Source organism: Cebus imitator, unplaced genomic scaffold (genome assembly GCF_001604975.1).
Source record: "Cebus imitator isolate Cc_AM_T3 unplaced genomic scaffold, Cebus_imitator-1.0 Scaffold418, whole genome shotgun sequence".
Taxonomy (NCBI): domain Eukaryota; kingdom Metazoa; phylum Chordata; class Mammalia; order Primates; family Cebidae; genus Cebus; species Cebus imitator.
Genome location: NW_016107733.1, coordinates 774225 through 789654, shown reverse-complemented (window position 1 = coordinate 789654; position 15430 = coordinate 774225). Strand labels below are relative to the sequence as shown.

Below are 15430 nucleotides of genomic sequence, written 5' to 3'. Positions count from 1 at the left end.
AGCCACAATGATGAATTCCACTCTATTACTTTTATCAAAAAGTGGATCACCTAATCTATGTGCTGAAGGGTTTTTGAATTTATTGATATGACTCTACTCCAGTATAGTTCAATATAACATTTTCTAAAATAACTGTTAGTAAGTAGTGAGAGAAAGTAATAATAGACTACACTTCTGCAAATGCCTTTTTGGAGTAATCCTTCTACTTAAACGTGTTTAAAAGTAGCTTATTTTTTTAAAAAGAGTGTTTTAACAATCTTTATTACTTTATTCCTGAAATTATTCTAATAATCCTTGAAAATCCCCAATTATTTTAGAAACAGTTCCATTTGAAATTTTAGAGGGAAAACAATCCAGATTCTTAGTTCTTTCAGTTGATTAATTAGACAAGATGGGGGACAGAGTTTGTCTCAGAATACACTCAAGGGCTTGCAGAGATGTGGTGCCATTTTCATATGCGGTGGCATCATTGAAACACCATGCAACATGAGAACTGAAATGCAGCTAAAATGCACTAAGAGTAGAGTAGCCTTCAATTTAGTGCAGGTAAATCAGGGAGACTTAAATCAGGGATTTCCTCTGAAATTTTTCACTCTGTAGGAAACTTTATAGATATTCCTAACACATAAAAGTTGTCTGCTGTATTGAAATTATTTTGTTTTTTAGATGTCTGTTTCAATGTAGAGAAAAAAAATTATTTGGCTTTTGTTTTGTTACATTAGCCCTGATTAACCTTGTTTTTCAGAGGTGTTTCTGAAAATTAGATGAAATCGAACCATCATTTAATAACTGGAGATGGCCATGTAGTGAGGTGACTGAAGAGAACCTTTGGGATGACTCCTATTCTACCTTGACAAATGCTTTGATGTAATTATTTTGTGATTTTTGTTACAGCAGAATAGTATTTGTCCATTTAAGGGTCTTGTATTACTTTCAGTTTTTTTTCTTAAGTAGAAAAGGAATTTATTAAAACATTGAAATTCCAGGAGAGAAATACTCAGGCTTGAAGAATATACAACCAAACCATATCCAACCTGTCAGTTCGGATATAGTTTCACTGCTACGGACTCAGGGGTCACATGCTTGTGTACAGTCAGTTCATTTTTGAAAGGATAAATTTAAAATACTTTTAAAAGTATATTTCAAACAGATAATAGTGAATGAATTTATTGATATGACTCTACTCCAATGTAGTTCAGTACAACAATATAGTGCAGTGGAAGTCGTTCAAAGGCATATTGTATACAAGAAGTGAGATGATAGATGCATATGACAAGTTTTCAGGAAGAATTCTAGATATTCAGCATAGTGAAAATACATTTGGTTACTTAAGTTTGGTCAGTGAAAAAGACAGTGGTAATGTTGACTATAAAATACTAGGCCTGTTGTTTGATATGGTGAAGTCAAAATGCTAGCTTTGGTATGGATTTTACTATCCCTTTGGCTATTTCAGGAGTATGTACGCATGACATCCATGGTGCTTGTTACTGTTTCTTTCCTGACTCTAAAGCTTTAAAAGTTTTGGAGGAACATACAGAAGACAGTGAATTATGTTTTAATGCTTTTAAAATTTTGTTAAAATTTAAAATTTCTATTCTTTCCAAGTGTTTAAACAATATTATAGTACATGAAAAGCATATTGAGCCTATATGTGGTTTTCTTGCTAGTGAAACAAAGTTTCAACTTTTTTCCTTGCTGAAACTCTCTTGCTTATTATAGATAAGCTATTTACCAGTACTTCTCACTTTGGAATGCTAAATATCTATAAATTATTATTCCTCTATTTAAAAATCTGACTGTAACATTTCCCATTGACAAATGCAAAAGACACATTTGGAGAAGAGATAATTCAGCCACCTGTGAACATTTCTAACTTATATATTAGTTTCCTTTAAAAAGACCAAGTTATATGTAAGGCTTTGTGGAGGGCACAGTGGTTTGGGGAGCATGGGCATGGAGGGGCATGATTTTTAAAATATATTAGTAGAGAAGTAAGACTATGAAAAAAAGTTTAACATACCCCTGGTTCTATTGTGCTGTTATTAATGTTTTTTAAAACAAATTCTATTTTTATTTCCCCTACCCTGTATATGAAATATGCAAATTGACCTGGACAAGAAATAAACATAGACTTGTGATTGTTTAAACTTTATAAAACAATTTGCCTTAATTAAAAATTATCCTTTTCTGGCTATTTATAGCTCCACAGCCTATTTTACAGGAATCAGTAGCTTCGGCCCTTAAAAGCTCTCCTGCAAGACATTTGCTATGTGAGAGAGAATTTATGTGCTGAGAATAGTTTCATTCTTCAGTTAGGCCTTAGGTTTAACCCTATAAAATTTTTTACTCAGGAAGGTACAAAAATTTCTTCTCTTTAAATACTTCAGGAAAAACATAACCATTTAACTAAATAAACTTGGCCATTTGATAGCATAAATTAGGGTGGTGATAAAATGTGGAAATTGTTCAAAGGCATCTTGTATAAATTATCGCCTTGGCTGCACTCCTGCAGGAGGTGCCTTTTATCTTTTCTTTAACTAGCTGGGAAAGGTCTCCATTACTGGAGAAAATGAAGGCTTTTTTAAAAATGTCCAGATTCAGCTAATAAATACTTTATAACTGTTTCCTGCAAAATATCTGAAATCCTTTCTGGAACTTGCAGTGTGAAACAGCAGCCTCAGAAAAAATACTGATTGCTCCATATCAGATCATTTGTAGCTATGTCACCTTTAGAGCATCTCTTTAAAGCTTAGGGTTATATATTTACAATGATCAATAACTTCTCTCTAAGAATTTAGTTTATGGATTTGTATTTGAATCATAATAAAGTTTATACTGCCAAAGCGAATGATGCAGTAAGATACATCTCTATAGTCAATCAGTTTCTAAGTCCAGTGGATGCTTGTTAATCATCTTAGTAAACTCCCCTCAAGACCGCTCTATAATCACCTTAGTACCTTTGATATTTAAAACAGCAATTACTCAAACTCATCTGTGTGGTAATAAAAAGCTGTTTTATATTAAGCTGTGTCTTAACAATCTTTTGCATTTAAAATCATCTTATTTCTAGAAAGTCACAAAATTTAGTATTGGGATAAATTGAATAGAGGGTAATCAGCTAAACATCACCCAGAGTTCAACAGTCCAGTGTTAAATACACCCATAGGCAACATGAGGTTTGGAACTGACCACATCTGCCAAACTGCCCAGAAATCAATACACCGGTACAGAAAATATTATCGAGTGGCATGAACTTGGATTTGGCTTGTAGTTTGGCCATAGATACAATGCCTTGTTTGGAAAAAAATCACTTAGAATGAAACAATGTTAGGACTTATAGGGGTAATCTCATCCTCTCTTTGAGAGAAACTGAAGTCCAGGGAGATTAGCAAATTTACTTAAGGTCAGACAATGAGTTTTAGTGAGTTGCAGTGCCAGCCTAGTCCTTCTGACCCCAATCTAGTGTCCTTACCCCTAAATAATTCTCTCTGTGCACATTGATTATATCAGAAGCCAGATTTTGTTCTCTCTCAGGGTAGCCCAGGTGGAGCAGGTGCAGGTCCCCTCTGTGCTCTGCTCTTTTCTTTGGCAGCCCTGCACTATCCCCTCTGTGGGGCTACAGACGTCTCTTTGAAGTGCTCCCAGAGCTGCACCCCCAGAGCCTGTGACTTAGAGATGAGTCAGGTTTATGTGCAGCCTCATGAGGTGTGTTCATGCATGCAACCCTGTGTATGTATACACATCTCCCCTCCACACATGTAGAGCTACACATTCTGTCACTAAGATGGGGTAGATATATTCCTCCAGAGTGAGTACAGAAGTCAATTAACAGACCTTATACTCTGAACACTCTGGAGAAGCAAATTCTGTGTGTGAAGCCTTGGAACAGATGGACAAGTAGTGTAAGATAGTTTTGTCTGCACAAATCACTTACCTCTGGTGTTTAGAGAGGTTTCATTATATTGTGTGTATGGTATGACTCTCTGGGGTGGTTTCCTCTAGTCTTAGTTTGCAGGTTATGACTTGAGGTGCAGGGACTTAAGAGGAGGTAGCACCTTCAGTCAAGCTATTAAAGATACCTGAAATCACACAGGAGACAGCTGAATATCATTGGAAATCCCAGGATGCAAGTATTTTCTACAGTGGAGCCACAGGTTTTGTGAAAAGTAATGTTATCTAGATCAACAAATTGCCTAGGGCTGAGGTGGTTGAAGAAAGAGTGATGAGGTCTCAGGTGTGGCTGTCTTGAGACTGGTGTAGTTGAGTGAAGGGCCTCATTCCCAGAACCCAGAGGATTTAGCTTGCTATACAAAGGGGAAGTTTGAATCATTAATGGTAGGAGTTGGTTGATATATGTAGAGTAGTTGGCCTTGTTTTAAAATATACGTACGTCATGTGTCAAACTTATCCTGTCTCTTTAAGTATCCATTCATTAAGTGTATTTCAGGACTTTAAAATAATTTGTGATGTTAATAGTAACCCCATATACCAGATAGCCCTGTAAGGCCACCTTCCTGTTCTCCTCCCACACACTGCAGGGAGAGGCCAGTGCCATCTCTTCATGGCCCTCCTGTTGCTGGTAGGAGCCCAGCCTGGCTACACTGTGTGTGGTGGAGATTTTGCTCCTGAGAAAGAAGTCAGTCTTCTTTGGATGAGTGCTCCCCTGAGCTGGCTGCTGAGGCACCAAATGATGAGCAGTAATGCCTCTTGGAAAAGAGCTGGTTTTCTAGGAATGTGCTTTTGTGGCAATGCCTTCCTCACTTAGAAGGAGAAGTAGCTGGACAGGGATAGAGGGTGTATTCCAGATCACAGCAGAGCCTTGGACTCACAGCAGCCAGGATGTCACCTCCTTTGCCCAAGGGAACAGCTTTTCACCCCTCAGGTCAGCTGAGTTTTCCTGAGAATGTTAACAGTCATCTTGGGTGGGTGGTTTCAAGTCTGTCCTGCTGGTGACAGAATGTTAGCCCATTGCTGAAGCATTTCTTCTTGCTTGTGGCAAGCTCCTAACCTGACAGTGTGGGGAGTACTGTCAGTGCCACTGTTGTTTTGAGATGCTTGCTGCTGGTGATAGCTCCAAATGTTCCTAACTAGACTTCTTTTGTCCACCTCTATCCTAACCCTTCCATTTAGAATGGGTTTGGAAGCCTTGGTGGAATCATATGCATTCTGGCGACCTTCACTACGGACTCTCACCTTTGAAGATATTCCTGGAATTCCCAAGCAAGGTAACTTACAAAGTCTCCTGGGTCATATAGAAAGCCTATGCCTGCCTAGAAGCTCAGGCAGTAAAAGTATACAAGTCATTATTTATACTTATAATAACGACCTCATCACCAACATTGTTCTACAGATTCCATCTGTCTTCTGCATGGTATGGAGATGGATCAGGAAAAAAATGGCTGCCATGGTCACAGATTAAATCTTAGGTATCTTAGACTGTTTATATATTTCATGACCTTTACTTCATCCTTAAATCTCGTATTAATATTAGAGGTGGACTTGTGGGCCCTGATGCCAGGTGTACTTCACAAGAAATTGTTGATGGTGGCCCCAGTTCACCCTTTCTTCACATCTTGTTTATTTTCTTTCTTCAGCAGAATTGCCACTGGGCAGGGTTCTTCTGTTGGGTTAATGATGAGAAGGTCAGGCACATTCAGACAGACCTCCTGGGCTCATCTCGGAATATTTCTCAGCAGCACAGGGCTGGTTTCTTCTCAGAGGGAGCTGCATGGAAAGAGATGTTGCTTCCTCTCTGGTCTGCTCCATAGATAACACTCTGAGCTCACTTCTACATTCAGGCTTTTTACCACCATCCTGCCCAGCTTCCAGTGAGAATTTACCATGCTGGAATTCAGACAATTACCATTGGTTGGACTGGGCTTTTAGATTATTTTGAGGCACTGTATAAAACACCATCACTAGAGCAATGTAGGTTTTACAACCTGTCCAGCCCTTTGGAATTCTTCTCTCCCCTTAAATTCTGTCAAGTTTACAAACATCAATCTGCGAGCAGATCCAGAGGGCACCATCGCCACCATTGGTCGGACAGACAGAGGGTTAACTACCGTCTCTAAGTTTCACAGGACTGTTTATTTGTTGGACCTCTGCAGTTGTGTTAGCGTGTGATTCAACAACCTGTTTTCTAATTGGAAATGAGATTTTCCAACCAGATAATTCCTTGAAAGCTGAGACCATCTTCTTTTCATCTTTGTAGCGTTCCCCCAACCTTTGCCTTGTAACAAGCTGTGTCTAGCTCACATTTACAAAATTGAAAGGAAAGGATGACTATGGAGTCATTCTTTACATTTCAACTTCTTTTGTAGGCAATTCAAGTTCCTCCACCTTGCTCCAAGGCACTGGGAATGGCGTTCCTGCCACTCATCCTCACCTTTTGTCTGGCTCCTCTTGCTCCTCTCCTGCCTTCCATCTGGGGCCCAACACCAGCCAGCTGTGTAGTCTGGCCCCTGCTGACTATTCTGCCTGTGCCCGCTCGGGCCTCACTCTCAACCGATACAGTACATCCTTGGCCGAGACCTACAACAGGCTCACCAACCAGGCTGGCGAGACCTTCACTCCACCCAGGACTCCCTCTTATGTGGGTGTGAGCAGCAGCACCTCCGTGAACATGTCCATGGGTGGCACTGACGGGGACACCTTCAGCTGCCCGCAGACCAGCTTATCCATGCAGATTTCAGGAATGTCCCCCCAGCTCCAGTATATCATGCCATCACCCTCCAGCAACGCCTTTGCCACTAACCAGACCCATCAGGGTTCCTATAACACGTTCAGATTACACAGTCCCTGTGCATTGTATGGATATAACTTCTCCACATCCCCCAAACTGGCTGCCAGTCCTGAGAAAATTGTTTCTTCCCAAGGAAGTTTCTTGGGGTCCTCACCAAGTGGGACCATGACTGATCGGCAGATGTTGCCCCCTGTGGAAGGAGTGCACCTGCTTAGCAGTGGGGGTCAGCAGAGTTTCTTTGACTCTAGGACCCTAGGAAGCTTAACTCTGTCATCATCTCAAGTATCTGCACATATGGTCTGATGAAGCCTTTAAGTTAAACAACATTCGAATCTGTCTAATGTATTTTCTTTCTTTTTCGTTTTTAAAAGCAATGTGGAAAGAAACTCTCTGTAGCTTATGAAATGTATGTATAATAGAAAATGAAGGCTCACTGGTTTTTTTTTTTTTTACTTTCTCATGGTGAGATTGTAATTAAATATATGTATGCTGTATATACATAGCATATGAAGTATCACAGCCGCTATTGTTCCCCCTGCTTCATCCAGTTGCTCAGAGTATTGGCATGAATGTAGTATGTTTAAGTTCTCAGACTCTTTTAAAAACAAGATGGTAAACTTAAAACTTGGTAATAATACTATCCAGATGAACACTTATAACTTAATTTTTCAGAAAAATGCTCTAAATGGTTTCATACTTCAGTGTTGATAACCAGCAATAACCAGAATGTAGAGTCTTGTGATTTCTGTTATTTTTGGACAGTGTGAGTTAAAATCTTAGTTTAGTTCTGGGGTATTTGTAATCATGAAGGATCAGCTTTTTCATTCCTACTTATTCTTATTTACCACAGATACTGTATGACCTTGGGTCTATAAAAAATCATAACCCATAACAATTATTATTTTCTTAAGTAAAGTAAATGAGAGGCTTGTGATTTTTATTGTTTTGCACTTTCCATTGGGCACATAAGAGGTTCTTACTCATCTGCAGAGAACAAATTTCTAGGATTTTGGATTTTTTGCTTATTTTACTTATTAAATAGACCATTAAAGAATGTTCTACAAACATTTCTAAATTCCAGTTTTCAGGCCAGGGGAGGAATATGTGATACGAGTGGAATGGCAAAAGGAAAATAAATCCACCTCAAATTTATTGATTCCAATGAGAAATGTCTGTCTTTTAAATCAAGAGTAATAATATTATTCACTATAACTTATGTTTTTGTATAGTTTGTTTTTAAACTGAGAATATTTTTTTCCATTTTGCTTTGAGCTTCCTGACCCATGGTGTATAAGTAAAGAAAAATGCATTTATGCTAGTTATTTATATCTTGTAATTCCTACACATTGAATCCTTTTCACCTCCTTAACTTTGTTCCTCTGCCTGTGTTTTTCCCAAAACAGATAGTTCCTAGGCCTGTATGGTGTTAAATAACTCGGTAAGGAATTTCAGGAGGTTATCTCCAGCAATCCGTCTTTTTCGAGCTGTGGTGCAAAGGCCAAGGCCCATTACTATAAAGGCCCTCTTGGAGGACTAGGGAGGAAGATACTAATTATGATAAAGGAACTATAAAACCATTAACCTCAATAGAATTTGTAACCTCAGAACTGGAGAAATTAAAATCAGTATTACATTTTTTAATTCCTAAAATAATATATGCACGGTTGAAGAGTTAAAAACAAGTAACTTTGATAGCACATTATAAGATAAATTAAAAAGGCTAAGAATACTTGATGAGGCACATTCCCCTTCTGAGGAGAAAGCAAAATACAATGTCTGTGCATTGACCCATTACATTTCATGTATTGTAAGCGAAAGAACATGATTTCCTCTCATTGCTAAACAGAATTGCTTTAACTCATCCCTGGATCTGTTACAGCTCCTGATTTGCTGTTTCACTTTGAAACAGCATGGTTTGTTAAATATTTAGGGTGATATACTATTGAATTTACACAAGATGGGACTCTTTTTATACATATTAACACATTTCCTTATGGATTCCGTAGCAGTTCATCAAATTATTAGTCATTTTTTAATTTAAAATTAGCTTGAAGGGGCATGAAATATTTGAAATAGGGAAATATTTGAAATAGGTAGATCTATATAAGATTTTTGTGTATGGCATTAATAGCTTGACAAAGATTTGGGAAAAGGCATTTTCCTCATGAGAATGAGTCCATCTCAGCCATAGTGCTTGATATATAATTCAAGAACAGAGAGTTTTCCATCTTGAGAAAACAAGGAAAGTAATGCTCTGTGCCCATATGTATTAATAAGAGTATTTTCCTTTTTGTTGATAATTTCAGATGATACCATAATATGAGTATAATTTTTTATTAATCTTTTTTTCTGGTAAAATTTTAGCAATATTGTACAAATGCTATTTCTTTTAGTTTTTACTGTAAATATTAATCACCATGTCACTTCAGAGCCTAGCCTTTTATTGCTGAATTAAATGACATACATTGATAATTATACATCTGTATTTTATTAAAAATTACTTAAAATTATATTAAAGTGTGTCATTAAACCCTTTTATAATTTTGGAGGGTAATCATTTGAGTGTCTAAAAATATTGTTCCAAGAATAAGTATACACATGCATACCCCAAACACAAGTTCTGTAGCTCTCAATTACGTGGCAGAAAGAAATGGGCCTACTGTTCATTTTTCATGTGTTAAATATAATTTCTTGGTGTGTTGACCATGTCATTGAAGGTGAAGGCCCTGACAAATGTTGAACACATGAAAATTTGAATGTGAGAGGGAAGGGATGGGGTGGTGTGTTTTGTTTTGGGTCGAGGGGAGAAAGGCAAGGTTACAAGAATGAGTGACTTGCACCACTGACTAGTGATGACAGATTACTTCTATGCCCCTTGACTAGTAAACATTCCAAGAGACATCATGATGGGGTGAGGTTGCCGCTATCAAGACCAGTCACATTTTGAAAATTAACACTTGCTTCCTTACAAGCTCCCTTCCAGAGGTCAACAGCTTTTCACAAGTGAGGCACCCAATTGCTGACCCTTGATTTCTGGAATGTAGGAGGTCAGGAAACCTTGGTGGCCTCCAGAGGTGGTTGGGGCACAGTGTAACCTATATAAGGAAGGATAATACTCACTCTTTATATCAATTAGCAAAATTTTGAGGAAAAGGAACCTCACTTTTAAAATGTAAATAGCTCTTTGTCACCCCTCCAGACTTAATCCTACCAGTAACTCACACCTTAGTGTGAAATCAATAAACAGCAGCTTTGGAGATAGCTGGAGGTTTGATTTGGAGGGGCAAAAAGGAGTAATTTTTGTAGCAAGACAATTCTGGAAAGATTTGCATGAGAAAAGGTGTAAGAAGAGACATCCCTAACTAAATTCTGCAGTATCCCATGAAGTCCTGGCATAGGGCCATTAAAAATTTTCATAACTTTCTTCAGGAGCCTTGGTAGAGCTGGTGGATGCTACTCTGATGCTGTCTCTAGAGAGGTTTGTAAAGAATCCTTTGTTGTAAAGTGTAACACGGTGTTGGATTTCCTCATGAGAAATGTATTGGCTTATCTACATGAAGGTTTTTCTAAGCTTTCCCTTAGGAATTAATTTTATTAAATTATTACTATGTTGTGTTTTACTCTCATCGTTCATCCTTTCTAAAAAGAAGTGCTCAGGTAAGTTGAGAGTAAGGTTAAATATGTGAGTGAAGTACTCAGACATGATTACAGTATTCTAGGAGCTCAAAGCTTAAAAATTATCAGTGATAGAAATGAACAAATATATTCAAGTATAGAAACATTCAACCGATACATAAACTTAGTATCCCCCTACGTGCTGATAGATTTTCAATAATGTGCTTTCTTCTCATTGAACTTTGGTATGACAAGAACATCATTGCCTTGGGAATTACAGAACTTAGTTTCGAACTATGGATTTCTCAATCATGATTTTGGGTAAAAAATTAGCCGCTTTATGTCTCAATTTTGGTATGTGTGAAAGGAATGGCTAGAATGAGAATTGTTACTATTCCTTTTAGTTTCCAATTCATATGATCCTAGTGTATAAATATTTAGCTTAATATTTGGAAACTAGTTTTATAAAACTATTATTTTTTGGAATATATTCTGTTTATTTTTGGATGTATATATACTGTATCTATGGCTCTACAAAGAACATAACACTACCAGTGTTATTTTCCATTTGTTGAATGATGGGGAATTTGTCCTTTAAATGAAACTGTGCTTTAGTTATATAAGATAAATTTTACTATTTTAATATTAGAAGGAAACTGCAGTTAGTAATGTATTTGCTACTTTATAATGAATAGTAAAAGATATTAATAAAATTTCCTTTTCATGTTGCTCTTAGTTGCATGTCATTAAATTATTTTGTTTTGAAATAAGGATAGCAGTCTTTTATAATATATGGAAATCATTCTAAATCCATTCAAAATACATTTAAATCCTTGAGAAAACTCTTGAACTTGTCTTTTCAAAGGATTTTATTCATACTGACACTCAGATACAATAATATGAGACAGTTTATTACTTTGCAATTCACTGAGTTTATACAAGGCTGAATCAACACACACACATCCTATATCCATATTTTTAAATCATATTAATTAGGTCACTAAAATTAGTAAAAAGACCAAGACATTTTTTCTAAACAACACCTATATCGAGATGCAATTCACATGCCATATAGTTCATCTATTTAAATTGAACAATTCAATGGTTTTAAATATATTCACAGAGTTGTATAACTATCACCACAATCAATTTTAGAGCATTTTTATCACTCTGCAAAAAACTCCATTTTTATTGCTCTGCAAAAAGAAATTAACAGTCACCTTCCTTTTCCCTCTACTCCTTCCTTATCACCAAGTCCTAGACAACCACTGATCTGCTTTCTGTCTTTGTAGTTCTGCCTGTTCTGGACATCTATGTCAAGGGAATTATGCAACATGTAGTCTTTGGGACTGACTTCTTTCACTTAGCATAATGTTTTCAAGGTTTATCCATGTTGTGGCAAAAGGATATTTTATCCCTTTTTAATGCTGAATAATATTTTGTTGTGTGAACATACCACAATTTGTTTATCTCTTTGTCAATTGATGGACACTTGGGTTGCTTCCACTTTTTAGCTGTTACGAATAATGCTGCTATAAACATTTATGTTCAAGATATTGTGTAGACATAACATATGCTTTCATTTCTCTTGGTTATATATCTAGGTGTGGAATTGCAAGGTTCTGAGGTTGCCTTTTGAGGAACCGCCAGACTGTTTTCCAAAGCAGTTGCACCATTTCCCATGCTTTCCAGCAATATGTGAGGGTTCTAATTTTTCCACATCTGCACTGACAGTTGTTATTATCAGTCTTTTTTATTATAGCCCACCTAGTGGGTGTGATGTCTCATTGGCATTTTTTTGTTTGTTTGTTTGTTTGTTTGAGAAGGAGTTTCGCTCTTGTTACGCAGGCTGGAGTGCAATGGCGCGATCTCGTCTCACTGCAACCTCCGCCTCCTGGGTTCAGGCAATTCTCCTGCCTCAGCCTCCTGAGTAGCTGTGATTACAGGCATGCTCCACCATGCCCAGCTAATTTTTTTTTTTTGTATTTTTAGTAGAGACGGGGTTTCACCATGTTGACCAGGATGGTCTCTATTCTTGACCTCGTGATCCACCCGCCTCGGCCTCCCAAAGTGCTGGGATTACAGGTGTGAGCCACTGCACCCAGCCCTCATTGGCATTTTTATTTGCATTTCCCTGATGACTAATGACATCGGACATATTTTTCTGTGCTTTATTGGCCATTTGTATATCTTCTTTGGAGAAATGTCTATACAGATCCTTTGACCATTCTTTAATCGAGTTGTCTTCTTATTATTGAGGTGTAATAATTCTTTATATATTCTAGATACAAGCTTCTTATGAGATATATGATTTGCAAATATTTTCTCCCATTCTTTGGGCTGTCTTTTAGTTGTCTTGATCTTTTGCAGCACAGAAGGTTTTAATTTTGAAGAGGTCCAATTTATCTATTTTTAAAAAATTTTTGTTGTTTATGGTTCTGCTGTGAGGACCAAAGCACTTTGATGGCTCTATCAGCCTTTTGACATTGGTAGTAGTAGTAGTAGTAATATAAATGTATTTTGAAAGTGTTTTTCAGGTGTATAAACTTAATAGTAGTTGATAAATTACTTCTTTTCCCAACACACCTGATTATTCTTGGAGAAATAAATGATTCCTTCAGTATCTTAAAGGAAGACAGAAGGATCCCAAAGCATCACAGCCTTTTAATTACCATAATAAATGGTTGGCAATTTCAATATTTATTAAATTAACAAATATTTATGAAGTATCGACTATTTCCTTGGCAACATTTTAGTCATTGGGGATACCACAGTGAACAACACTGTTGGTATAACCAAACATCTTGTCAAAGCTGAAATGCTGGTGTTTGCTGGCCAAAAAATATGAATGAATAAATTATATATATATATTATATATATGTTCATACCACAGTATATCACAGTTGGCAGAAAAAATAAAATACTGCCTCTTGGCTTTTCTAAGAGTTGGTGCCCTCACCCTTATTACTATGTTACATATCCCAGATGGTCACTGCAAAATGCTTGCTCCTGTGCCAAGGTACAACAGGGATGCATTATCGCCTTAACTCAGAGTTTGTTTTGTGGTTTTCTTTGGAAACCCTAACATCATTTAAAATTTATTTTTTTCAATTTGGCTGTGTCTATAGGACTGTAATAAGATATTCCTCTATTAATAGCAGAAAAGGAAAACTGTGCTTGTTTAGGGTTTTGGAAAACTCCTGCACATTTTTCTTAAAGGTATTTGGTGAAATGAATTGCAGAGATTTGCAGATTCCTATTTCTTAATTTGCCTAAATGAATTTCAGGGGAAAATTTATTGAACCATATGTTTTTCAAACAAAATTGAAGCTCTCACTCAGCAATAATAAAGAGAATCTTAAAAAGTACTTTTATCAAGTAATATTACAAAGCCCTAATTGTCCATTGCCTTGGAGAAGTTTCACCAAAAATAAATGAACATCATGGTGGACCCCTTGTAGCTTTTGCTCATTTTGTCTTTCTAAGCTTGATGACCTTGTTGTATGGGGAAGAAAGGAACTAGAAATTGTATGTGTTTAAATGTTTGCTGTCTACTCAGTTTTACCGTGAGGATACTAAGAAGACAGACAAAAACATAAAAATATAGAACTGGAAGATACTTAGAAACGAAGTGGGAGAGAGTTGTGTGGAGACCCATGTGACCTTCAGAGGTAACCATTGTGACCCATCTACAAGCTCCTGCAACTTCACTGACAGTTCCCTTGGCAGGCCCCATAAAGCACTTTCAAGCTTCCTTGTCTTCACATTTTTTTTTTCTCAGTCCCGGATATCCTTTCTTACCTACCTTCTCATTTTCTAGGGCTTACTGAAGGACTTCTGTCCTCAGTGAAGACTTTCCCAATTTCTATTTCATCTGCTTTTCTCCAAGAGAAATAAGCTCTCCATCTAAAATATTGTCACAGCACTCTGTGCTCTCTTGAAGAACATTCTTAAATGTCTCCTTTTTGTTTATATCAACCAGCCCAGCTATAATGGGAATCCTCTGGGGCAGAAGCTGTATCTCATTTATGTATTTACCACAGGACAGGACCTAGCAAAGATAAAATGACTAATAAAAGAGGGAATACATAAATATGTGAATAAATGAGTAAAACAATGAATTTTGTAGGCTTTGGAAACAAACATCAAATTGGGAGGTCTGGAGGTTTTGCTTGGTCAGCTGCCCATTTGCCATATCTGAAGAGACAAAGAGGACTGTAGTTTCCTCACAAAAAAGCAGAAAAGGAAATGCTTCTTTTTTTTCTTTTCTTTCCCCTGCTTGAGAAAAGTCTTATTAACAGAGGGTTGTGGTTGACATCTAAATAAGATACTCCTCCGAAAATTTAGATATTTTATCATCAATGTCTTCCAAAGCCATTAGGATGTCATGTGAATCTAACAGAGAACTACTCCTAAGGGAAGAAGGTAGTTTTCTATATGCATCTTAGAGATCATTCCAACTAGGGAGAACTTTAGCTTAGTTTCAGGAATTGACAGTTTCTGTTGCAGATACCCCCTAGAGTCTAGTTTAGGAATAATGTCAGGAAAGTGAGGCTTATGTCCCAGGGCATCCAGCTCGTCACAGATGTGTTGTTGATAGCAGTGAGATAGTTAATGTGATAGAGAAGCCCAAGCTTCACAAGAGATGGGCATATTATATCCTGGTAGTTACGGGCTAGGGTCTCTGAAGGGATTGATGTGTTAGGTTACTAACATGGTTACTTCTAGGTTATCTCTGCAAGTGGGTTGATATTGCAATAAATATTTGATCTAGAAAAATGTGCTTGTTTTCTAATATAGAATAATAAAATTATATAAGAGTATCTAGAGAGCCCTCATACCTCACAGATTAGTGGTGCTCTGTTAGGCAAAACATTTTTTCCCCTTAGGAAAGACACTTTGGAGATCCAACACACTTTGGAGAAAACCTGTCTTCTGAGGAAAAAAAACAAAACAAAACACATGGGTGGTTGTGGACCCAGAAACTGGGACTATATGAGGGTAAGTCCTTTAGATGAGCAAGGCACTCTATATTGGGCCATGCAGGCTCATTCTTGCTTCTGCCTCATT

General features: G+C 37.1%; 1 protein-coding gene across 1 annotated transcript in view; it reads left to right on the top strand.

The window, feature by feature from the left end:
- Window positions 1–9281, top strand: part of TBX18 (T-box transcription factor 18) — a 30022-nt gene extending 20741 nt beyond the window's left edge. The window contains exons 7-8 of the mRNA XM_017509667.2: window positions 5131–5225; window positions 6324–9281. Coding sequence (XP_017365156.1) covers window positions 5131–5225; window positions 6324–7048 — 820 coding nt within the window. The 3' untranslated portion in view covers window positions 7049–9281. The remainder of the gene's footprint in view (window positions 1–5130; window positions 5226–6323) is intronic.
- The last annotated feature ends 6149 nt before the right edge of the window (window positions 9282–15430 follow it).